The sequence below is a fragment of the Siniperca chuatsi genome, linkage group LG2 (genome assembly GCF_020085105.1).
Source record: "Siniperca chuatsi isolate FFG_IHB_CAS linkage group LG2, ASM2008510v1, whole genome shotgun sequence".
NCBI classification, from domain to species: Eukaryota; Metazoa; Chordata; class Actinopteri; order Centrarchiformes; family Sinipercidae; genus Siniperca; species Siniperca chuatsi.
Window position 1 is genome coordinate 22522155 of NC_058043.1, and position 24425 is coordinate 22546579.

General features: G+C 41.2%; 3 protein-coding genes across 10 annotated transcripts; 2 read left to right on the forward strand and 1 right to left on the reverse strand.

Annotated features, from left to right (window-relative positions):
- Positions 1 to 303: 303 nt before the first annotated feature.
- Positions 304 to 5673, reverse strand: myl9b (myosin, light chain 9b, regulatory). Of its 3 annotated transcripts, XM_044180795.1 has the most exons (5): positions 5517 to 5568; positions 4939 to 5017; positions 1943 to 2146; positions 1341 to 1502; positions 304 to 1239 (listed from the first exon to the last, which is right to left on the reverse strand). In XM_044180795.1, exons 3-5 carry the CDS (start codon positions 2124 to 2126, stop codon positions 1064 to 1066), a joined length of 522 nt encoding a protein of 173 aa, XP_044036730.1. In that variant the 5' UTR covers positions 2127 to 2146; positions 4939 to 5017; positions 5517 to 5568; the 3' UTR covers positions 304 to 1063. The 3 variants fall into 3 exon arrangements, with proteins under 3 accessions (XP_044036730.1, XP_044036722.1, XP_044036712.1); XM_044180787.1 differs by lacking the exon at positions 4939 to 5017 and having other exon boundaries at positions 5517 to 5673; XM_044180777.1 differs by lacking the exons at positions 4939 to 5017; positions 5517 to 5568 and adding an exon at positions 3466 to 3595.
- A 1754-nt stretch (positions 5674 to 7427) lies between these two features.
- On the forward strand, positions 7428 to 20604 carry LOC122868651 (phosphatidate phosphatase LPIN2-like). 5 transcript variants are annotated; one of them, XM_044180837.1, is made up of 20 exons: positions 7428 to 7560; positions 11325 to 11525; positions 11634 to 11729; positions 11875 to 12140; positions 12840 to 12947; positions 13128 to 13239; positions 13374 to 14166; positions 14327 to 14420; positions 14699 to 14886; positions 15008 to 15101; positions 15191 to 15260; positions 15484 to 15576; positions 15925 to 15986; positions 16527 to 16677; positions 16817 to 16965; positions 17128 to 17214; positions 17728 to 17880; positions 18108 to 18222; positions 18608 to 18711; positions 19085 to 20604. In XM_044180837.1, exons 2-20 carry the CDS (start codon positions 11334 to 11336, stop codon positions 19233 to 19235), a joined length of 3078 nt encoding a protein of 1025 aa, XP_044036772.1. In that variant the 5' UTR covers positions 7428 to 7560; positions 11325 to 11333; the 3' UTR covers positions 19236 to 20604. The 5 variants fall into 5 exon arrangements, with proteins under 5 accessions (XP_044036772.1, XP_044036763.1, XP_044036781.1 ...); XM_044180828.1 differs by lacking the exon at positions 7428 to 7560 and adding an exon at positions 9974 to 9992; XM_044180846.1 differs by lacking the exon at positions 7428 to 7560 and adding an exon at positions 11066 to 11155.
- Positions 20605 to 20859: 255 nt separating this feature from the next.
- trim107 (tripartite motif containing 107) lies at positions 20860 to 24163 on the forward strand. Of its 2 annotated transcripts, none has more exons than XM_044180856.1 (2): positions 20860 to 21021; positions 22126 to 24163. In XM_044180856.1, the coding sequence occupies exon 2, from the start codon at positions 22137 to 22139 to the stop codon at positions 23679 to 23681; it is 1545 nt and encodes a 514-aa protein (XP_044036791.1). In that variant the 5' UTR covers positions 20860 to 21021; positions 22126 to 22136; the 3' UTR covers positions 23682 to 24163. The 2 variants fall into 2 exon arrangements, with proteins under 2 accessions (XP_044036791.1, XP_044036800.1); XM_044180865.1 differs by having other exon boundaries at positions 21012 to 21339.
- Positions 24164 to 24425: the final 262 nt, after the last annotated feature.

Below are 24425 nucleotides of genomic sequence, written 5' to 3' on the forward strand. Positions count from 1 at the left end.
TCAGTTTGTCACTACTTGCAGTAGTTGGCATTTAGTTACGTTAACATTGTATGGTATGTAGTTGAAAGCAAATCTTTTGGGGGAAAAAACCTCCAGGTTAGTGCACTCATGCTCTTGTATACAGCTCAAACTACAGTTTCCTTTGGGGAATGGTGGTAGTGTAAAGTACTACTGTTATGTGGGACAAAGAGCTAATACATCCCGAAACACTGATGATGATTTAAGCATGTGAAGTAGGTAGGAGACACTTGTTTGAAAGAAATGGATACAATGACAACTTAAAAAATACCCCAAACACACATCTACACTTTTTGCGGTCAACAGCATGAAAAAAGGTACTTTATTTGCCTGAGCAATTTCAAGACTGAATTCCTTCAACAACACAGACATACCTGATCCTTCAACAAATACACACAACCAGCTGATGGAAGGAAGATATGAGTTTAGACCAAAAGCTTTGGTAGCCATTTAATCAAGTACTCACTACTTTTAATAAACACAATCAGAATGATCGAATCTTCTTATCCATTTCCAACATTCAGGGATACAAATATTACAGATAAGGAGACTTGTTGCAGTGCTTGTGCAGATGTGATGGCTAATTGGCAGGAAGAGGTAAACATTGCTGGTACTCTGAAGCACTGAATCTGGCAGTCCAAAAAATGGCCCCCTGCACAAAAGTCCAACCAGGTTCCCTGCAACGATCTACAAAAGGTCAGAACAACTGCAGTCCAAGTGGCTGAGGCCGCAGTAGACTTGTAGCTATGAGATGCAAATACACCTCTCTTCATGGTAACCTTCAATGATGATAAAAGTTGAAAAGTAGTGTATTGCGAAATATTTCTGTGGATCCCAAATGAATCCCAAGCTCCTACCTTTAATAAACGTGTAGATTGAAATAAATGTAACACAGTGGCCATTTCTGCCCTTTTATAAAAGACTTTGATATATACTATTCCTATTCAATTTCTCTCAAACCTACAAGACCTGTAAAGGCAGGAACTCAAGACTGATTTGCGGTGCAGTATGTGTGCGGGGGGGCCGATGCAGTCGGCTCCTCCCTCTACTCGTCATCCTTGTCTTTGGCGCCATGTTTGAGGATGCGGGTGAACTCTGCGTAGTTGAAGTTGCCCTTCTTGTCGATGGGCGCCTCACGGAACAGCTCGTCCACCTCTTCATCTGTGAAGCGATCGCCCATGGTTGTCAGCAGCTCTCTCAGATGGTCCTCATGGATCACGCCTTGGACACAGATAACATCCATTAAGTGGGAGATAAGGTTCCAAGTGTTAAGTGCCATGATCTGTGTATACAGAATGAGTATTTTGTTTATACTGACTCACCAGATCCCTCCTCATCAAAACAGGCAAAGGCGTTGCGGATGACGTCTTCGGGGTCCGTTCCGTTGAGCCTCTCTCCAAACATGGTGAGGAACATGGTGAAGTTGATGGGCCCTGGTGCTTCGGCCATCATCCCCTCCAGGTATTCGTCAGAGGGGTTCTTACCTGAGGACGAACAACACTGTTACATGTATCTTTTTAAAAAAGAATGGTCAGTTGAAGTAGCAGAGGCTGAGATATCCTGACTTTGAGCTCCAATAACACTGGATCCTACATTACCCATAATGCAGCTCTATGGTATCTTTCGTTAGACACCCCACATCTTTTAAACACCTCTCTCCTAGCTTGTAACGACGGCTTTCTGTTATAAATGTACCGTTTCCGAGCCCAAACTGAATTCTCAGCTTTTTAGAGAGCTCTAGAATATATTATACAGCTGTTCACACTACTCCTCAGATGAATAGTACTCCTCATGATCTGATCTGTCATGTCATGTATAATAGGTCGCGTATCCCTTTAAAAGTAGTGTCATAGTTCTGCTTTTAAACCTCAGATCTACACTTGTAGCCATAAAAACGAAGTGTAGTGAGAACAAGCCTGTGTACCCAGAGAGGCCAGCATGTCATGCAGATCCTCCTTGTCGATGAAACCGTCTCTGTTCTGGTCGATCATGTTGAACGCCTCTTTAAACTCCTGGATCTGAGACTGGTCGAACATGGCGAAGACGTTGGAGGTGGCCCTCTGAGGGCGCTTCTTGGTGGTCTTTCCCTTGGCGCGCTTGCTCGACATGGTGGCGGCTGGATCTGGGCCTGTGCACATTCAAAAGGCGGGATTCATGGATTAGACTGTAATAATGCTGTACCATCAGGGTATATTGCTGGTTAACACAGCTTGACATGAATACAGATTTCAGCATCCATTTGAAAAGATGCATTGAATTTGATGTATATTTAGCATTACAGTGCTAAAAACTGGAGCACTGCATCCATGTAGCTCTTTTATGTTTTCTCTTTCGTTTGCCCCAAGCAGGAGAATCTTTTCCTCTCGCTTCCTCTAGAGAGAATCACATTCTGCCTAAATGTCAGGTACAGTGATGGGTGTGAAAATGTCTCCACAGTGCACACTGCAGCCAACTTCAGATCTTCCGCAATTAGACCTGTCACTCATGTTCAGGTCTGCAAGAATTTGTTGTGTGTGTGTGTGTGTGTGTGTGTGTTCTGTGACTGAGTTATACCCAGTGGGCAATAGCAGACAGAGGGACAGGCTGGACAGGTGGGAAGGAGCAGGTGAATGTGGCTGATGAGTCACATATGAGGTATGACATCATGCCCTGAGAGGCGCAGAGGTGATGTGTTTACTGTAGGTGGCACTAACTCACACAATAAGATCAGTTACTCAGGTAAAGATTGCACACCCTTTGTTTTCGTCTTTAATTTAAAACCTTAAAAATGACATCATATAGCAAACGTACATCTCTCAAAGTTGAGCAGATGTAGATGTATGCACATACTCATTTTTCCAGATGCATCTTTAAATGTACTGTGCTTTTGAAATCTGCTTTGTGCTTTTAAATCTGTAACAATGTTCCCAAACTGTTAATCATGTCCAGCCAAGTCACATCCTCTCAAATATTAGCATTTAAAGACTACAGCAATGGAAAATTCCTCATATAAATACAGGCTTTGTTAATGGTAAAACAGATTATACATGATTTTTTGTAAATTAAGAATTAAGCGCGCTGATCACCAGTGGGCTCAGGTAATAAGATGTGATGTTCTGCGTGTAGATATTCTCGTCAGGGAGAGTTTCATTACGTACAAGTAAATTAAATTTATTTTATCTATATTTTTTTTAATTCCTAACTGCTCAAATAAATAAAGGACCAGAATTGCCATGATATGCCAGCCTGTGTACAATACAAAAACTCACACATTTACCACAAATTCAAATTAAGTACACTGTTTCTCTTATAATCTGAAAAAAAGTGCAATATAAAGAAAAATAAATGTATTTAAAAAAGAGATTTTTCCGGTTACCAACAAAATTTTGGTAGCTAAATAAAAAATACACTACATCCATGTATTGTACAGCACATTACAGTAATGGCTACAAAGAAGTGAACTCCTACACTTATAAATAGCTCTTAGCTGTCCTATATTCACCAAATCTCTGTCTCCAAGGGCACTGTCTGTCATCATATCTAAGGGGCTGGAGTAGTCCTTTAGTCCTACATTTTTGGGTCTGCCATCTCTGTAGCTTGTATGATTCACAAAGGCCTCACAGAAAAGCCAGAGAAGGCCGGGTTGAGCAGCTTTGCCTATCTCCTTATCTCTTTCTGTTGAGTATATAGAAGTTTCTGCCTCTGTTGATCGCTATACAAATAAATGCTGCTGTATCACTAGGGCAGAATTATAACTTTTATTGTCAATGCAAATTGGTACGACCTGCCTAAGTTCTGCCAGGAATTTATAATCTTCATGAATAACTTTATTGTTCACAGTTGCATTTATGTTAAGACATTAGGTCCAAATATGGATCTGTGTCTGGGGTTCTCAGTATAAAGGCTACAGGGAGGGAATTCATTTATGTGAGTGCCAAACAAAGCAGGTCAACAAAGATGTAGTTAACTTGCTCTCAATACCACACACACACACACACACACACACACACACACACACACACACGCACACACACACACACACACAGGTTTTGTCAGCAATTGTTTCACTCTTTCCTTTCTCTCACTAAAGACACATGTTGGATTAGTCTTTCCTTTCGATTGACTACTGTTTGGCTGCTTCTGTGCCCCTTATGTGCCAGAAAAATGAAGAAATCTGGAAGGTGTGTGTTGTTGGCCCAAAGCCTTTCCATTCTCCATCTCACAGTCACTGAGGAAGCTGGAAACAAAACGGCGTCTAGCTCCAATTTAGGGTTTCAGGAACAGAGGAATTCCTCAATCTGATTAGGGCTTCTCTCTCCCGGTAAAATCTTCTCACAATACACCATGTTTTCATTATGCAGACATTTGCAGCAATTTACGCTGCAATTGTGCAACTTTAAGAGAATTTGTTGGGGCTCAAATCAAGTGGTTCCAATGTAAACAGTCCAATTTCAGGCCCTGGAATTTAGTTATCTCTATTGTGCATTCTTGTTTGGCTCCAGTGATACAGTAGGGCACTGTCTCCTGAGAGAGGCTGATTGGTGTTTAACTCTACATCTCTTTCAAGCAATCAGTAAGCTAGATTCTTTGACTAGTGTGATTATTTCACAACTACATTTTCAAGGCACAAGAAAAGAAGTCTGAGTCCCGCTGAGCCTGGTGCCGTAACAGCTCAAATCTTCTGCATTCTGCAGAGAGTGAATCAACAATGATTCACAAAGAGGCAGAGAACAAATATGTCTGACTTCAGCAACGTAAGCTTTTGGCTGACATGCCTCATCTTGGCTTGTACTGACAATTGTATTTGTTCTCTGTCCACCACAGCTCCTCTGTGGACCCTTTTATCCACTGGATGACAAAGCCCTTCTGTCCCTTGGTCCAGCAAGAACACACACACACACACACACACACACACACACACACACACGCACACACACACACTTTGATATCACCAAACAGTCAGGCTGTCATCCCTCGCTCTAACTCCAGGTCATGTAGGTCGCCGCTACTCAAGTGAAGACTAACGGTCAGGAATCCCAAAAACAAACAGAGAGCAAAGTGGAAGTTAAGCACTCATCGCCGATAAAAAGACATTAGAGGTGCGTATGTCTGCGTGTATAAGTTCTAAATGGGTCAGCTGCATTCATAAATTCCTCTGTCTAATGCGCCGTAGTGATGACATGGAAGTAAACACACATGCATACAGTACATTTATACTTCATACACAGAAATATACACAGGTCTAAGGTGAGCACCTCTACAGGTCTGTCTTCTCCTTGATCAACAGATGAAAAAGCTCCATTGTAGCTGATTTGGTAACTTCAATCAAAGAGCCCCTTCAGAAGCTCTCTGTAACTCTATCCTCCCCTTCACTCTCAGCACTGACAGTTGAGCATTGTACCACTGAACTCAGAGAATTGACATTTCCAGTCCTTTTAAAACACATAAAATAGGAGATTTTATGTACACTATGTATGCTCTTTATACAATCCAGTGGTAAAAACAGCATTCTTTCTCACCTTGGCTTCAGGTAGAAATAACAGGCTCCTTTTGTCTGGGTCCGACACAGCAGTGCGAAAGGGAAGCAGGCAGTCCTATTGAAAAGTTTGTTTAAAGAATCAGACTCCCGGTGGGTCCCTCCCCCTTCTGCCCCGGCCAATGGAGAGGCCGCCCTGTCCCATACAAAGACATCTCAGGCCAAGCCATTTCTCCATACAAGGCAAAAGAATGCACAGGCTGCAGCTTGCTACTGCCACAGACGCTGCTCGGGATGTTTGGGGAAAAGGCAGAAATGACAGGAACAACGATAAGGCTGCCTTATTTAGAGAAAAGGGCCTAAACATTTAGAGGAGGCTCTGTGGAGTGGAAACATGGGGGAGAGAGAGTTGTGAGCAGATGCAGATGCAGAGCAGTTTTGAAAGCCAGTGTTTCTGTTGTAAGGCTATGGGTTTCCTTAAATAGGCAGTTTGGCTGGCAATCACTGGGGCCAGAACATGCAGGGAACACCTTAAATTATGTCATGGGGGGCAACATCTGTTTTGTGGTTACTCACTCTTTTTCTCATCATGTTGTATTAAAGAAGCACTCAAGGAAAACTTACTTGACTGTTTATTCAGTGTAAATAAATGTGCTCTGACACTTTTTGGCAGCTGTTTACTCCGATTCAGCCTGTTTTTTCGGTCAAGATACTGTGAAGATATTGAATACCTACTGCCTTGACAAAATTAATTAATGTGTAACATCTTCATCGCCGTAATGAGAAGAGTGCATAATGTATGCTGTAGTAGGAGTAGTCTTTTGGGTTGGATATCTTCAATAGCAAATAATACTTTTTTTGTCAGCGTGTCTTTATTTAATTGTAAAATGACTATTTAGTCTCCTCAGTTTTCAAAAGTTCACTTTTGCTGTAATGCTTATGATGAAGTTCTTTGGTACAAGAGCCCAACCTTCTGCATACTGAGCATCTGATTTACAGAATACAATTTACCACATATGTCCTTGCTTGTGTTGTTCATCTGTTGTTCCTTATATGTGTGTGTGTATTCTAGGAAAATCTAAAAAATATATGTATTTTATCATTAAAACAGTACATCATCTGTTTTGAATGGTTTAAGAAATGCAGCATATTCACATTTTTAGTAAAAATTCAGAGTAGTGACAGTAGAATATTGAGGCTCTGTGCAGATGCAGTGATGCCCTCTGCTGGGCCTAGCTAGTTATCTTTTCTGAAATACAGAAAACCCTTCAATGAATGATAGAATCGCTAAGAGGCCAGATTACTGTATTTTTTGTTTAACAGTATTTTTGTGGAAAGGTGTACATAGAACAACAATAACAAGTCCTCCAATGGAGTGTTAAATGCAGTGAAGCTTCAGTACAGTAGCAGTATTATGAACCCTCTTCATGTGACAGAAATTATTATACACAGCTTTACACCATGCATTTTCTGTTGACCCATATTGTGTCTGCATGTGTCCACTTTTATCACCATTGCCTCAGGAGCTCCTGTACACCATCCCCAGTCTCTTCCACAAGCTATGGTTTAAGACGGAAGACCTGTGGATTCACTGGATCGCCCAGAGACTGAATTCAACTCAACTTCATCATCTGAATTAGAGCAGAGGAGGAGCCCTTTTGCTAAGCACTGTCTGCTGTTTGATGGAGCTGTTCAAGATGTGATCAGTTTCCAAGGTTTTGTAACTGATTTGTTTTAGTTTAACTAAGAGGCTCTGTTCACAGAGATTGTGCCAATCAACAGCCAAAGTCAACGTTTGCCAGTAAACTACAATATGTCAATTAAATATTTATAAATTGTATTAATTGTAAATACTGTAATACCTGTTTATTCCTTATCTTATATGACAATGACACATTAAAAACTAAAGAAATGTAGGCATCCTTGAACGCCTTGTTTACAAATGAACGGTAGAGGCGGGTCATTTTTTGTTTTCCAGTTTGCTCATTGGCCATCGGAGTGATTGACTTGTATTTTGCGCAGGCGCAGCATACTAGGAAGCGTCCGGGATGGCTGTTATTTTCTCAATCTGAAAAGCCACTCGAAAGGTAAGCTGCTGTCAACATTGTCAGCATCAATGCAGATACAATAAACTGGCTGTAACATCTCTTGCAGTCGTGGAAGATGTTAGCTGGTCAGAGCTAGCAGAATTATGTCAATTTGCAAGATTATTTTTACTTGCTATAACTTACACATCGTTCGTAAAGATGTTTCAACACTGAATTCCCTGTCAACCAAAGCAAATTGTTGATGAAGTTTTGAACATAGCTTTAGGTTTTTCATAAATAGGACGTGTCTCTAGTTTTAAAGCGTTTTAATTAACGGTAGAGCAAACGTGTTTTGTAGCTAGTGTTTTAAGTGTCGAGAGTTTCAGCGGCCAACACTGGATTGCACCATAAAGTGAGACTGTACGTAACCCCGTTGCGGAAGTTGTTTGAGTTTGTGGTGTATCTCGTTTTATGCATTCGATATATAGAGACACATGGGTAACTTATAACGAAAAAACTGTCTTTAAAATCTGTTACATTTTTTTTCTTAAAATCCCTCAGGAACTTGCTGTCTTTCATTGAGTTCTTTACGACCTTCATTAGTTCTCCTGCACCCTGAGGGAGTGACTTTCTCTGAGTCAATTATGGTGATAGATAATACGTTATCATAAAATCTGATGTAACTGACATTTTTTTATGCAACTGCGGGCAAGAAAAGATGATGGATATGCTGAATAACATTGCATTAGAGTGAGGTAACCTCTGTGTGTCTGTCTTCTATGAGGCAATGGTCAGTAAAAGACTACACTCTCCAAACACTTGGCTGGCTCTAAACACTGAGAAACTGGTGTATTTAAGGCACATTTGGAATAGTGTGTGAATGACTGATTTAAATCTAGCATGTCAGCTTGTGCTGCAACTATTTGACCATGGATTAAGGCATTTAATCAAGCAAAAATGTCACATTTTTGCTTATTCACCATTCAGAACTTCACTCAGAATTGTATGTCATTTTAAAATGAATATAAAACAAGACATTTGAAAATGTCACATGGGGCTTTCAGAACTTTTGATGGGAATCTTTCACTATTTTTTGACATTTCTTTGACAAAATCAGTGAATCCAAAAATTAAAATGCAGATTAACACATAATGAAAACTATGGTTAGTTGTGTCAACGTCATCAGTTTGAATTCCTCAATGAGGTGAAGACAACTTAAAGGCAGTGAAGCTTGGAATTATGCCAATTTACACATGAGGGATAAGTATAGGAATGTGTTTGATACATTAGAAACAGCATGCTGCTACAGATGAAAACATTTGATCCTTGTACATCAGTTATTAACCCCCTCATCGTTCCCTTCTGTCATCCTTCTACCTACATTTTGTCGTCTCTCACTACCATTGTCTACTGCAGGCTTTTGTTCTTCTCGCTTTCTAAATACAGCTGACCTGGCAGTTTTAGTCAAGTATCACTCTAAATCAAATACAGATATAGAAGCCTGAATGGGCACAGAAAGAGATCATTCACATCAGAAGGCCATGAGCTACACACTCATATTTTACATTTGCGCTGTTGGATCAGTTACATGATAAGCCAGAATGGGGTTTTTTTGTTGTTGTTTTTTACTGCACAGCAAGGCTGATTAGCTACATCAACTCTAATGACTCCTCACTTTTTTAGACATTGTTTTCCAATTTAGGCCTACCTTTCTGTCATGTCCTCTTCCATAGGCAGCACAGGCAGTGATATCCATCAAAATTTGCTTGAGTTCCTCCCAAGTCGGCTAGGCCTGTGAAGGATTTTCCAGTGTTGGCAGAGCATGACTGCTGGAGAGTCCCCTCATCTTTGATGGCCCAGAGAGCTGTGGTCAAGCCCAGAAACTGTGTGGTCGCTTATTGTGTGTGTGTGTGTGTGTGTGTTTTCATGCCAAGCATGTTTGAATAGCCTGTCCAAGCCTTTCAGAAACTGCTGGTCTGGCTGTCATGTGCAGTGTAAGTGGGGAAGTATGAATTCGGTGTGACAGGAGGTTGTGTATGTGCTTGTCAAATTGTGTTAGATAGAGGAAGCATCAGTGTGTGACTGAATATACTAGGACTCTCTCATAGATTGCTATATTTTGCACCCTAGCTCAGACCAGAGAGGACTAGAGCGCTGTCATCTCTGATGATCAAGTGGAAAGTCCTGTCTAACTTAGCAGTTAATCGACTGTACTTTTATAGCTACGTCTCAGCTGTCAAAGCTAACAAAATGTAGCTTTACATCTACAGACAGATATGGGGGGGGTTAAATGGCCCTAGCCTTTAGAGGCAGCCGAGCATTCTGGGGAATGGAGTTGACAGGTTTCTCTGGTGGAAATGGAGGTAAAGTTTCTTTAGACTGTTCTGGAGTTCCTGTGGTGGAAAAAGCCTGCATAGTGGTGTCATATGGCAGAAGGGAGGTCAAGGGAGCACAGCCTGGTTGGGAGGGGACATCTGCATTCTTCACTGTGGGTAAGACATGAGATTGGTAATGTGGACTTGGTCATGACAGATGATGCTATAGACAGGATTGATTAATTTTGCAGGCGTGTAGAGAGTAACTCTTTGTGTTTTCAGAATCCGCCCAAGTTTACCTAGACTGTTTTCCTCAGGAATATGAAAGTGTATGATCAAACTCATTATCTATCTAAATTGGGGTATTGGTTGGGCTGCTCAGACTAAATTGGAAATTCCGAGGCTCGTTTGAGTCTGACAGATCCTGACACATCCTGTCTCTTGTGATCAACTTAGTTACTAAGTTGTGTTGACAAAAAGTTGACACAACTTATAAGCTTCACAAAGGTAGAATTTATTTCCCCTAGCTTTTTTTAAAGCGAAAAATTGAAAATTCCCCAAATTACAGTAAAAGTTACCTCTGCTGGCCTCCAGTTTGTGGCTTCAGTTCGTTGCAGACTGAAAATATTCACTTCAAGTTCATTTTAACTTAAAATAGTATTACAAGGTAATAGACTGATAGTATTTCTTCAAAGAAGCACTGTCTAGATATGACAGGGGATCGTAAGGCCAATTGAGGTAACATACTTGTTTCTAAATCCCACAAGAGCTACTTTGACGGTCCTGCAATGATTATGCAGGTCCAAACTAGGCCAAATTAGATGTTTTCAGTAGCCTTTGGCAAAGTTTGAGTTCTTGACTTACTAAAGCTACTTGTTGTTGGACATGTTCTGGCCTGCTGAGGAGAAAAGGATACATAATGGGAATAATGTACCCTTTTTATTTTCAACCTAACTTATAATTAACTAACTTTTGAAAATTAGCTAGAATTTGTCATCTCTTTGGTCTCACACTTGTTGTACGGTGTGGACATGTGTGGCCAAATAAGTCATATTTTGCACAGTGTCTATCTATGTTGGAACTCCACCCAGTGAACCTTTTCACATAATCATCAGGCCAGGCCAAGATAATGACTTCAGTAGTCAGTCAGCCTATTGTCTTATAGTGATAAACCTCTAGATACGTGTCTTTAATAGATCTCATCTTCCCTCCCAGCTGTTGACCTTTAGCCCATTAGTCATGATCAAGATCTGATTCCAAAGGTCAATAGGGTTTAGTCAAAACATTCAATCATTCAAGGGACACACACCCTTCTGTTTGGAGCTAACCTTATTGGAAAGGTTTGATGGATGGATGACATTGTTATTTGAGTGCTGCTGATATTGGGGAAAAAATGGACAGAAGGATCAAACCGCAGACAACAGAAAACACTGAATGCAGACACTTTTTGTTTCATGTGTCATCCAACATAGCCTCACTGTTCTCACTTCTTGTTTTTTTTCTTTCCAGTCCCAAACCATGAATATTGTGGGCCAGTTTGCGGAGACAGTGTTTGTGACGGTGAAGGAGCTGTACCGTGGCCTGAACCCCGCCACACTTACCGGAGGGATCGATGTCATTGTGGTGCGACAGCCTGATGGATCGTTCCAGTGTTCCCCCTTTCACGTCCGCTTCGGCAAGCTGGGTGTGCTCCGCTCCAAGGAGAAAATTGTCAGTGTTTTCTCTGTCTCATTTAATTCTTTTAACTTCAATTCTACTACAGTTCTCTCTGTCTGCTTTTGATCATTTTTTGACACGTATGCATCACTGTGATTTTAGGTGGACATTGAGGTAAATGGAGAAATAGTTGACCTGCACATGAAGCTGGGTGACAATGGAGAAGCTTTTTTTGTGGAGGAAAATGAAAACATGGAGGTAAGATGACCAACATTTGATGACCATTGGCTTCAGCTCTTAATATTAATCATTGTTGCTATTCTTTGGTAACATTGCAACTTGGGAAGCCTGTTATCTTTAATTCATCATTGCAAACATTTCTTTTTACCCCCCTTAATCCCAGGTCCCAGCCCATCTGTGCACCTCCCCAATTCCTCTTGAGGTCCCTGAGGAGATCGAGGAGACTGCTGAGGGATCCTCCATCGCTGGATCTGGCGCCCGCAGGAAGAAACGCCGCCGCAAACGCATGCGTTCTGATAATCACCTGAGAGAAGAGGCCCACTCCTCATCAGATGAGAGAGAAAGAGAGAAAGAGTGGGAAAGAGAAAGCGATCAGGCCGGGCAGGAAAGTCCTGCTAAAGAGGAGCCTGTCACACCATTGCAAGTCAGGTCAGTGATTAAAACAGATAAAATACTGTATGTTCTTTAAGGTGAACAGACTGTTTAAGACACTCTTAGCTTTCTGCAAACGGGAAAGAGCTTAATCTACAATCGTTTCTAAGAGCCGCTGAAATTACAATGCTTTTGGAAACACCTTGTAAGAAAACAGCCTTAATCCTCTTAGTGGGCCCTGTATTTATCCACGTATTCAAGGTCTCCCACTAGTTTTTCATCATCTGTCTGTTCCCTCTGCAGTGGATGTCCTCTGTTCTGTTTCATGACAAGTTTTTTGCATCTTGTTAGTAAATTAATTATGCTTATAATTTTCAGCAGTAATTAGTGAGCAAATTATTCTGCTACAGTGTCTTTTTTTACCTATTGCCATCCTGGAGTGATTCCTCGAAAGGACATTGCAATGATACATTTAAAGCAGCACACTTGAAATGGGTTTTATTATTGTTGACATTGTGGTGGTATAATATTTCAGCATTTTGGTCACTATTAAATTCTCTATGCAGGACAGCTGCTGCCAGAACAAAACAATGAGCAGAAAGCAGCTGAAAACTGCATTGAGTTTCATACTGTGGTGTTGATTCTCAGTGGGATTATCAATACGGGCAACCTTTTTACAGGGTGTCGTGTGATTCAGTGTTCACACCTTCAAAGTTAGCACAGTAGTAGAAAAATATCTTCTTGTGTGTGTTAAAGTAAGTCAGTGTACTACTCGCTGTCTGAGGAGCCAAATGAGGAGCTGGGGGCCACACAGACCAGAGACATTCATCCACACTCAGATGGAGAGCAGTCACCCTCGGAGAGGTGAGGAAGGTTAATCTTTGCGAGAAATTGATTGATTTATTTGTTTGTGTTGAGCAGCCCCAATGAGGCAGTTTAAGAATCATTATCAGCTGCCAGAGATAAAGTCATACTGATTTATTCAGCACTCCTGTATTTACATTAATTTACCTTTTTCTCTTTATCTCTCTTTCTCCTTCCCAGCAGTGTGTTCTACAGCCGACCACCTTCTCCTAAGAGTGACTCTGAGCTCCTGGTTAAACCCCAAGAGTCCTCTGGGCCTCAGATGCAGTGGAACTGGGGAGGTTTTCCCATGGTATGGCAACATACACATACACTCACACACAGATGTGCTTTTACTGCTTACCTGTGCTGTGGTAATGCTGTAGATCTGAGATTGTCATCCTGACACACTGTCTCAAATTGCTCTTTCTGCCCTCCCCCTCACAGCTGTGTCAATCAGAGAGGACACCAGTGGAGATGCAGCACATGTCCCCCCCTTCCAGCAGTTTCCATTTCCGCACCATTGAGAGACAAGACTCCTTTGACGTGTGCTATGAACCTGTGATCAGCTGTGGCAGAGTGGGCAGTGTAACAGTGGTCAGGCCACAACCCAGGACTCACTCCCTAGACCTAGGTAGCCACACCATGCAAACCACCCCTTTATGTAAGGAGAAAAACTCTCACATTGCCCATTCCACCCCCAGTGATCTCTCCACATTAGGGGAAGAGGAGAACAGAGACTCATTTTCCTATTCAGCTGATCTAATTAATGGCACCGATTCTCTTGCTAGCAAAGAAAGCACAATCAGTGTTGAGCATATTAGCACTGTGACTGATATAGTTAGTCCTGGAAGCAAAAATAGTGTGGTCGGTGTGAACAAACCAAAGAACGCACAAAAACAACTCATAAAAGAGAGCGAAGACTGCACAGTAACAAGTCCAAGTAGTTCAGCGTTATCAAATCCACAACAGCAGGGTGCCTTATTGGAGCACATTGAACAGGGTTCCACCATTAGTGCCCCTGTCAGTGAGGGGGATAGTGGGATAGATCCCTGTGCTGAAGGAGGGGAGGAGGACGGTGGACCTGGAGGGACTGAAGGGTCAGCAGTAGGCTCACTGACCAACAAAGGTGCACCAAAAGCTGAAGAGAGAGACGCTGGGACCAGCTGCACCGCTGCAGAGGGGTCAGCAAACTCTTCTGAGGTATCCTCCAAAGTAGAGCAACAGGACAAGAAGAAAGGTGAAGTGTTTTTCTAAGCTCTTTCATTTATGTTACTTTTTAATTTGTGTCCTTACACTTTAGGTGTCTGTAAAGTCTCATTTTAGACTTTGTGTTAAAATAATTCTGTCGTCACTTTGTCAATGCTCACCAGTTGGGTTCATGTGTCATTTTGTTGCAGGTAAACGTAATCACCATCTAGGACCAACAGGTATTTACTTGGATGATCTCACCACGTTGGACCCTGAGGTGGCTGCACTCTACTTCCCCAAGAGGTAAAAAGACGCATCATGGATATTCTTCATAAAATACAGTACGAGTGGCTAATTTTTAATTAAGTCAGAAATCCCCATCTTGAAAATGACAAACAAAAATGTGTGATTTTTTTTTTTTTTTTAACATTTATAGATAAATGCATTGAAAGGCAGTGATGTCACTAATTCCCACAATGTCCACAGTGATTGATTTCCACAGAAACAACTCAATAACCCAATAATCATGTTGTGCTATCTATGAAGTGTTGCCCTCTATTGAGTGTCTGTTGTCCCTGCAGTGAGACAGAGGGAGCATCTCAGCACGGGGCAGAGCAAGGCTCCTTCTCAGGGAGCCAGTCGCCTCAATCAGTGGGCAGCGGGGCCATGGACAGCGGTACAGAGTACCTGTCAGATTCCACCTCCTACAACATGGATGTCAGCATGTCCCTCTGCGGACATGTGGGTGACACCAGTCAAATCACTAAAGGTAAGTGGGAATGAATCCATGCTGTTGTTCTCTGTCTGCAATATATAACTAGTACATGAAGGAACGGGCAGGTTCTCTCAGTGGAGTAAAATCAGTTATGTTGTTTTTGCCGTCAATCCAGAAAAGTTTATGGAGCACATTGTGACATACCAGGATTTTGCCAACAATCCAGGAATCATTGAGGATCCAAGCCTTGTGATCTGCATCAACTCCAAGTAAGATTTTGAAGAGAATGTTCTTAAATGGTCAATTTAAACAAGCTTATGTCCATGACTGTTCTTCACCTGGCTCTCCTCTTTCACAGCTATTATAACTGGGCAGTGGCTGCTCCAATGGTCTTGTCAATGACAACTTTCCAGAAAAACCTACCCAAGGTATTTTATTGTTTCTACACTAGACTTCAATAATGTTAATTAGTTAGGCTTCTTCAGTGTCCAGTTACAAACATGAATCAAGCTTATTACTGAGTTCTTTTTATTGATTCACAAGTTAACAGCATAAGACAGATAAGATCTTAGTTAGCCGGTGAATATGATGACAGATTTAATATAATCATTGCCTTTTTGTGTGTGTGTGTGTGTGTCTGTGTCCATATAGGGTACGATAGAGCAGCTGGTGAAGGACAAGATGCCCAAAAAGTCTGGACGCTGGTGGTTCTCCTGGAGGAGAAGAGACATGGACAATAACCAGGTACATTCTTAGGAATTCCTGTTAATGGTTATTCACTGAGTTATGACAATGTGCCAGCAAGAAAAGAAATGTTACATGTTTGCACCTGCAATAATTACATGCAGTGATCCATCCATTGTGTTTAACAGGGTTTTTCAGGTGTTGCCTTGTTAGCTAGGTTTGGTCTTTATGCTCTGACTATGTAAGTCAGAGAGGAAGGTAGGGTAAGCGTCATAGAAATTGAAGCCATTGAAGGGTTAGGTCAGAAGCAACTGGTTGCTGTATTGTCTGTTTGTAAAAACCACCATTGCCACTTGACATTGCTGTCGGTTTGAATGTACCTGATAATGTAACCTCCTTGTTTTTCAGCAAAAGAACTCAAAGGACGAGCAAGAGGAGACACTGGCAAGTGTTTCTTCCAAAGTTCCAAAGTAAGTCACCTCACTGTACCTCACAAGTAAATAAACCTTATAAAACCTGTGTTTCAGTTGGAATCTGGTCCTGCTGATCCACGGCTGTTCTACTGCTACTGTTTGAGTGTACTTAAGGACAATTCAGAAATCAGAAACAGCTTTATTGCCAAGTAGATTTACACATACAAGGAATTTGGTTTCGTATTTTAGTGCAAAACATTAAGCATAGTACTGCAGGTCAAGAATCATAAATATAAAATATTTCTTTCGTTTCTTTCTTTTTTTAAACTTTTAGATTTTATTCATCTTAATTTTGTTTATTTGGTTGTCATAATGCACACAAATAAACAATTCTGTAAATATGCAAAGGTTTGGGGCAAAATTATTATCATTAGATGTTTTCTGTTATTTCGTGTATCAACTGAAACTCTCATTATGTAGTTTACCTGTGCGCCACTAGAGTGTGCCAAAGCTTTGTCCATATAATACATTACTCAATAAGTAGATTCAAAATAATTCAAACACAAAGGGTTAATTGGATGTGTGTTGTTTCTCCAGAGCCACACTGGATGACATTGAGAGTGATGAGGCAGCGGGCCTCGGTCGAAAAGCCTCCATTGCTTCCAGCCTATCAACAGAAACCCTTAGCGCCACTCAGTGCATCAGCCAGATGTATCGCAAATCACTACGTCTGACCTCTAAACAGATAGTAAGAGATGCACACACACGTACACATTCGAACACCCACATAAAAAATTTCACTCTGCTATCTGATGTATGTAGAGGATGAAGTTTCCTTGTGGTTTTGTCCACTTCACGCCTAGCTAACTCTCCTTTCTCATAACTAGGAGCACTTAGCCCTGCGTGAAGGAGCCAACAAGGTGGTGTTCAGTGTGACCACACAGTACCAAGGCACCTGTCGCTGTGAGGCTGCCATCTACCTGTGGAACTGGGACGATCGCGTCATCATATCAGACATAGACGGCACCATCACTAAGTACAAACAACTGCGTTTTCCTCGCACGCCATGATGTATAGATACTAGTTCAATAGACAATTGGATACAAAGCAATTCACATAGAGTTCCTGATTACTATGAAAGATACACTATAGCATTGTGTCAGTATTATGAGTAGTGTTTGTTGTCTGTCTCCTGCAGGTCTGATGCTCTGGGTCATATTCTACCTCAGTTTGGAAAAGACTGGACACACAAAGGCATTGCCAAACTCTACCACAAAATACACCAGTACGTGAAATGACTTTTTGGAAAATATTATGAGCAGTCAAAGAGCAACAAACATCATTGTCTTTAACAGTTTTTCTACTCTTATTGTTTTTCCTTTTATTTTCTTTTAATGAACTTTCACACACATTACTCACACCATAACAAGCAAAAACAGATAACATGCATCCACTGCTGATGATTTCATTCTGATGTCATTCTAGTTGCGGTTGACTGTTTAATCTGCATTGCCAGATGTTTCTGTGTTTGTCCCTATTTTCACATGTCTTATGCTGTGCTTTTAAAACAAGCTCAGCTGTTCGGTTAATTGAAAAAAGATTGAATTCTGTTTGAAGTGCTATTTGTTGCACAATTCCAGAGAAACAGGATACAGTACATGTGTGTTGTTGGAAGTACTGGTGAAAGTATTTGGGAGCTTAATGCTATAGGTCAGCTCAATTACAAGCAGAAGGGGGAAACTCCACATTTTTCTTATTCTGTTTCATCAGACTAATATGGTTGCACATTTTCTTGCAGAAATGGCTATAAGTTCCTGTATTGTTCAGCGCGGGCCATAGGTATGGCTGCCATCACCAAGGACTACCTTCAGTGGGTCAATGACAAAGGCACTGTCCTCCCTAAAGGCCCTGTACTGTTGGCTCCCAGCAGCCTTTTTTCAGCACTACACAGGTAACAGATACTATTACCGAACTACTGTACAGATAGTGTCCTACTAAGACACAGTGTATTTTCTTTGTAGAGCGTTAATTGAATTAATAGAATGTAGGATATAACTGTGTGTGTAAAATATCACAGCTCTACAATACTATTGCTATTACACTGTATGAAATATATAAATGTATGCAAGGGAACAGATATCCCTTTTGACTATGAACTGTCTGTCCTGACCTGTGCAGGGAGGTTATTGAGAAGAAGCCGGAGGTTTTTAAAATTGCCTGTCTCAGTGACATCAGGGACCTGTTCAACCCACAGAGACAGCCCTTCTACGCGGCCTTTGGCAACAGGACTAACGTAAGCAATGACTGGCTTTTAATACAGCAGTAGCCTTCAGCAACAAGTCTATTTTCAGTCAAGGTTTTCCAGATGCTAAGTTGCATATTTGGCAGTGATTTTTAACGTCTGGCACAAACCTGGGTTTGTACATAATCACAAGAGATTGTGCCTGTTAGGGGGGAAAAAGCAAAGAACACACCCATGTGTTTTTAAATGTTTTTGCTATTATTATTTAAATGTGCACATTCTGTAATATACTCCAACAGGCAGAAATGAAATGTGGAAGTAAAGTCTGGGGTTTGCTTGTGGATATAAAGTAAACACTGGCTAAAGATGATATTGTTAAAGTGACACTGAAGCTAGTCTGTGTAAATGTATTGTTTTGCTGCCCTTGATTTTGCAGGATGCTTATGCCTATAAGCAGGTTGGGGTGCCTGATACCAGGTTATTTACCGTCAACCCAAAAGGAGAGCTCATCCAGGAGAAGAGTAAAGGCAACAAGTCCTCGTAAGTGTGCAACAGAACACAGACATAAACAACTTCTTTTTATGCTTTGAAAAGTTGTTAGTGGTGTCAAAAAAGACACTGGGGCAGACAGCAGTGCCAGTATCCCAATGAGGATGAAAGGGCTGAAAGCAACATATAAAGTGCACAAATTGTTCACTGGGATTTTGCTGCAAATATAAACCTGTGCCATGAAAATAATTAAAGATGATACAATTGCATACTAATCATGCATGTGCAGCTTTTATAATCTAGACTATTTTTAGGGGAGCAACTTGTACAAACACTAGACTGTCACAGAGACACTTTTGATCTTTCACACGTGACTATGTTTATTAATAGGATTGTGAGTCAGTTGTGTGTGTGTGTTTTGTAGGTACAGCCACCTCAGTGAGTTGGTGGAACATTTCTTCCCCATGCTCTCTGTCGAGGGCAGCACGTCCTCTACTTTGGACTGTCCTGAGTACAGCAGTTTCTCCTATTGGAAGGAGCCTCTACCAGAACTGGACCTGGATGCTCTGCTGTAGAGACACACGCGCACACACACACAGACACACACAAATTTTAAGGCAAACACATACACTCTTGTGTTTGTTCTCTCCTTTTCCAGAGGATTTCCAAAGGACTTTTCCCAACATGCCTGAATATTGCCTTGCCTTGATAGACCTGCCAACTGCAGTGCCTGTTTATGAAACACTGAAAACTGGAGCAGAAAGAGACAACTGTTCTGTCTTACAAAGACTGAACCAAATGAAGTTATAATATGCATGGAGTCCACATTTCCAAAATAAGTGTATACAACATTATACAGCATTTAATCACACTGCTCTTACACCGACTGTGGCTACAGTATTGTGCTATTTTTATGTGAAAATCCTACAATGAACACAACTGGACAAATATGCCTTTGGACCGTTTCAGATTTTTGTTATTGTATGTACCAGCATCATTGTCATTCCAAAATAGAATTTAAACAGTGTATTGGTATAATAACTCAAAGGACTGTCACACTTAATACTGTCACACATTTCAGCTCTGAACACTTACCAAAAACACATTTGAATAGAAATTGAGCTCTATTGGATAAGTATTACGCGAATCCTGCACATGCCAAAACTGTCTAATTATTATTTCCTATTGACTGATCTGGAAAATTTCAGTTCACTGCTTGAAGCTCATACTCGAAGCGCAAAGGGACCCAGGCAAGCACAGCTACAAAACAAACCCGTTATCCTTAATTCGGTTGACATTAGAAAGATTGTGTGTCTTTGGACTTCAGCGTTGTGGGGAGGGTTTTTATAGCTACATGTACCAAGCAACCAAGTATGGTGTGAGAATGTATTTAAGATGCTTTGGATCATTTCAAAGTCTGTTTGACCCTAATAAGACTGAGATAAGTGGGGTTTGCCCTGAGTGATGCTGAGCATTATTCTGTTGTCAGAGATCGTTTTTGGCGAGCGCAAAAGTGCTTCCGAATTACATTTGACTCGCCTGAGTAATAAGCAATTGGAGCTCTGGATGGGAAGCTAGTTAATCTGAGCATATTATCATTATTAAACTACAACATGCACATTTCAGACATCTTCCTTTCAGGTACTGCGCTACCAAGTTTAGAAATGTTTGTACACTACATGAATGCGGAGGTGGGTCAGACTGACAAATGACTTTGATTCCAGAGATGTGTAAACAGACCCTTGGGGAGAATTTTCAGTTGTGATTTAGCCTGACGCTGTCCCTTTGTACTATAATAACACTGTTATATTTATTATTTTTGAATATCTTTCATCATCCAACTGTGTAGGGATGCATTGGAGCTGAGGATTTTGCTGTTTTTAAACCCAATGTAAAGAAATATAAATGAATTTAAAATAAAGTTCTGTCAGTTTTAATGTGAAATGACTGATTGTTTGTTCTGTTGACATTCAATATACATTTTTTTCACTTTTGTACTCCATAGTAAGAGTGCACAAGTTCAGTTTCCAGTTGCTGTCACTGCATAGGTTTTTGCAGTCTTACAACATGTTTATTTTTGCAAGTACTTAATATGCTAATATACCAATTCTGAGGGCATGGCATTTATTAGATAGTGGAGCAGAGTGGGTAAAGGTTTGGCAAATACACGCACACAATGAGTCAGGCTCACACATGCTGCTCAAGATCACCCAAATAAGCTGCGGTGGGGCAGATGAAGGTGTTGGTGTTTATGAAAGGCGTAGACTCGAAGGGTTCGACTGCTGATCAATACGTCAGCGCGTTTTATTGGCTCTTAACCAGAACAGGAAGAGTCGACACAACACAGTGCTGTTTTAACAGGTAAGACTATTTTGCTAGACGGACAATCTATATTTACTTGTTTGTAAAGAATTAAGCGTCTTCGCCTGCTACTATGCGTGCTGCGCTTTAAGTGATGCGCAAACGCTTATGAATAATAATGTAGGCCTAATTATTTTTTTAAGGAAGCAAAGCCAGGTGAATTGAAATCAAAGCTGTTCCCTGCAGCAGAATTAGGCTAACAATGTAAGTCTGATGAATTAAACAGAAGGAATAGAAACTTTTGGGGATTTGGCTGCGTGGAGTTCCTGCTCGCTGGAAATCGAAACTTAACCAAAGACTGAACAGACGCACTGCCAGGTGACGGCGCAGAAACATTCATGACCTACGTTGTTAGACCTCGCACTAAAATGTCCCATTTACTATAAAAGTCATTTGATGAAACTTTGGTGTAGCTTGTGTACATTTTGGCCCGTGATTTTTTTTTTACTAATTCGACTTGCATGCTGTGCTTAGTCATGCATGTTGATACCCACACCTGCAATAAAGATGCACAACATGGTTATATTATTCGGGGCCACATCTACCATTGAGGACACTTGAGTTATGTTGTCAGTATTTTTTTGTGGGAATTTGGGAGGTGTTGCAATCTGGAGTAGCTTACATTCAGTTAAAAAGTAACACCTGGTGAATATTTTATACACTTGTTGGATACTTTATACACTGACTCCCATATTGTTTTTGGAGGTTTGATTACTTTTAGGGCAACAGAATTCAATTCATTCATTCATTCTGCATTTAGAGAATATAACTGAACAGTTACCACAATAAATATAAAATAAAAATGCAATGCAAAGAATAAACAAAGAATGAACATTTTCTATATTTGGTGTCTGGTCATAATTTTCTTAGCAAGGACTCGTGACCTCGGTTTTTCTAAAATCCTGGCTATGACCCTAATATTACATACTTTTTTTTATACTATATTTTTTGAAGTCCTTTTTCCCCTTATGCTATTTACACAGTCATATTTATTAACTCATATAGAAAGTTAACAATCTAAACCGAGTCAAATAAGTCAGCACAGTTTATATAATAAACTATACATATTTCTGAAGTCTTACCCTGAATTCTCTGTTTTTCCAGCATCTGCCACGATGTCTGTGAGTGAGACTGAAACAAAAAAAAAGGATCATGCAGAAGCTTTGGCTTTGGAGCTCACTTGCCCCATCTGCTTGCAGCTCTTCTCTGAGCCAGTTTCTCTTCCATGTGGTCACATCTACTGCTTTGCCTGCCTTCAGACCATGGGAGAAGGCCTTGACCAACACAGCTGCCCTGAGTGCCAGGCAGAGTATCAAGGAACCAAAGCCCTTGTGAAAAGCTTCAAAATGTGTAACATCATAGAGACCTACAAAGCCACTGCTGGGAAAGTCAACTCCCCTGCACACCCTTCCGACGTCGGCCATGTAACAATCAAGGGTAATGGTAGCTCTGTTACAGAAGAATCAAACACAAAATACCACCAGGGCACAGCGACAGCTGGAGAGATGCGGGAGGAGAGCTCAGGTTGTAAGGGAAAGAGTGGCTTTCAAATTGGGTCTGGATCCACAGAGCAAGTCAGTGGCAAAGCCAAGATGGAATTGGATGAACCTAAATTCAAATTGGCATCTCAAGTCACAGAGTTGAGCCTCAAGTTGGAGCTGGCAGAGAGTGTGCTGAGGAAAGAAAAGGAACAGGAGTTAGAGGTGACCACTGCTAGTAGTCACCTGAGAGAGAAAGCATCCAAACTTTTAGGGCAGATAAAAGATTTGTCGCAGAGTTACAGTGCACAGGTAATGCAGCTGATTGAAGAGGAGCTAGGTCCAGGTGAGGCGAGCATGGGCAGCCGAGTCAGTCAAGCTGCTGAGCTGACTGAGCAGCTGAGACAAGCTGTGCTCAGGTCGGAGTCCCTTCTGACAGAAGAGGATGAGACTGCGTTCAGTGACGAGCTTCGGACTCTACAACCATGCATTGTGGACTTAATGGCCAAGTCTGTGGGAGAAGAGGAAGAACACATTGAATCAAAAGTCAGCCCCGCACGAGCCTGTCTCAAGCTGGAAAACATGAACGCTGAGCTGAGGGAAAGATTTGGAGAGATTCAGCGCTCCCTTCGAAACACCCTCAACCCTTCGGAGGTGACCTTTGACCCAGAAACAGCCCACCCCAACCTCGTCCTTTCCGAGGACTTGAAGACAGTGACTTTCAGCACCGCCAAACAACCCTACCCATCCTCTCCTCAGAGATTCACCAGCTTCTTCCAGGTCCTCAGCACCCAGAGCTTCTATGAAGGTGATCATTGCTGGGAGGTGGAGCTCGAAGGTTCTCCGTGGATCATTGGTGTGTGTTACAGTGGGAAGCTGGCACGTAGCGGCTTGCCCTCTGCTCTTGAAAGCAGCCGGAGCTCCTGGTGTCTGATGTGGTTCAACAACATGCTTACAGCCTTTGAGCAGAGTCACGATGTGCCGCTGAAGAGGACCACAGTGTCATGCAGGCTAGAGATCAGACTGAGTTTCAAGACTCACAGGTTGAGCTTCTACAACATCAGCCCCATCAGTGGGAAGACTCATGTGTACACGTTCAAGGCTAACCTGACTGAACCAGTTCACCTGGCCTACAGGATGATGTCAGGGCACCCCAAAGGACGTGTCACTCTTTATTCATAATCATAACTACGTTTCTTAGCAAAGTGTGCCATAGTAGAAAGAGCAAAGTAATAATATTTTAAAAAGCTAATTTGAGACTTGAGCGTTGTATGATTAAATAATTTAAAGTCTATATTTGTGTCTCGATTGAAGATACAGACTCTGATTTCCTCATTCCTCAGACAACTTGTTCCAAAGAATTCAGGAATTCTGTTGGCACTTCCTGATCACCTTTTGCCCATTACTTTCGATGCTTTGTGTGATAATATATATAACTATAAATAACTACTTCTCAAGTCTACATAGACATAAAAAACATAAATGTGGCTGAAATTACATTGCAGTGTGCCTGAAACATATTGCTCACATATAGTGCTCAAAATGAGTCAATAAATGTCATCATTTTTGTCTGTTTAAACAAAGCAAAAGGAATAAACATTGAAAAATATTGTGTTTTATGATGTTTTTCCATCTGACAAATAAACTCAACAAAATTCCTAGTATCCCAAGCTTCATAATATATTATCATCATATTCATATTATTACACCTTTGGGAGATATCACTCTCCCGTCTGTATTTGATTTGGCTTAATTTAAATAAATCTAGAAATAAAACTAGCATTGCCACAGCTTGCCTCTAATGAAGGTTAAAAACAAACACATACATCACACGTCACAATGTCATCTCGCGAGACTTGCGTCGCTTGTTTGGTGAGAGCGTCAGCTGACCACACTGGGAAAATTTGTTAACGAAACTATCTAGTA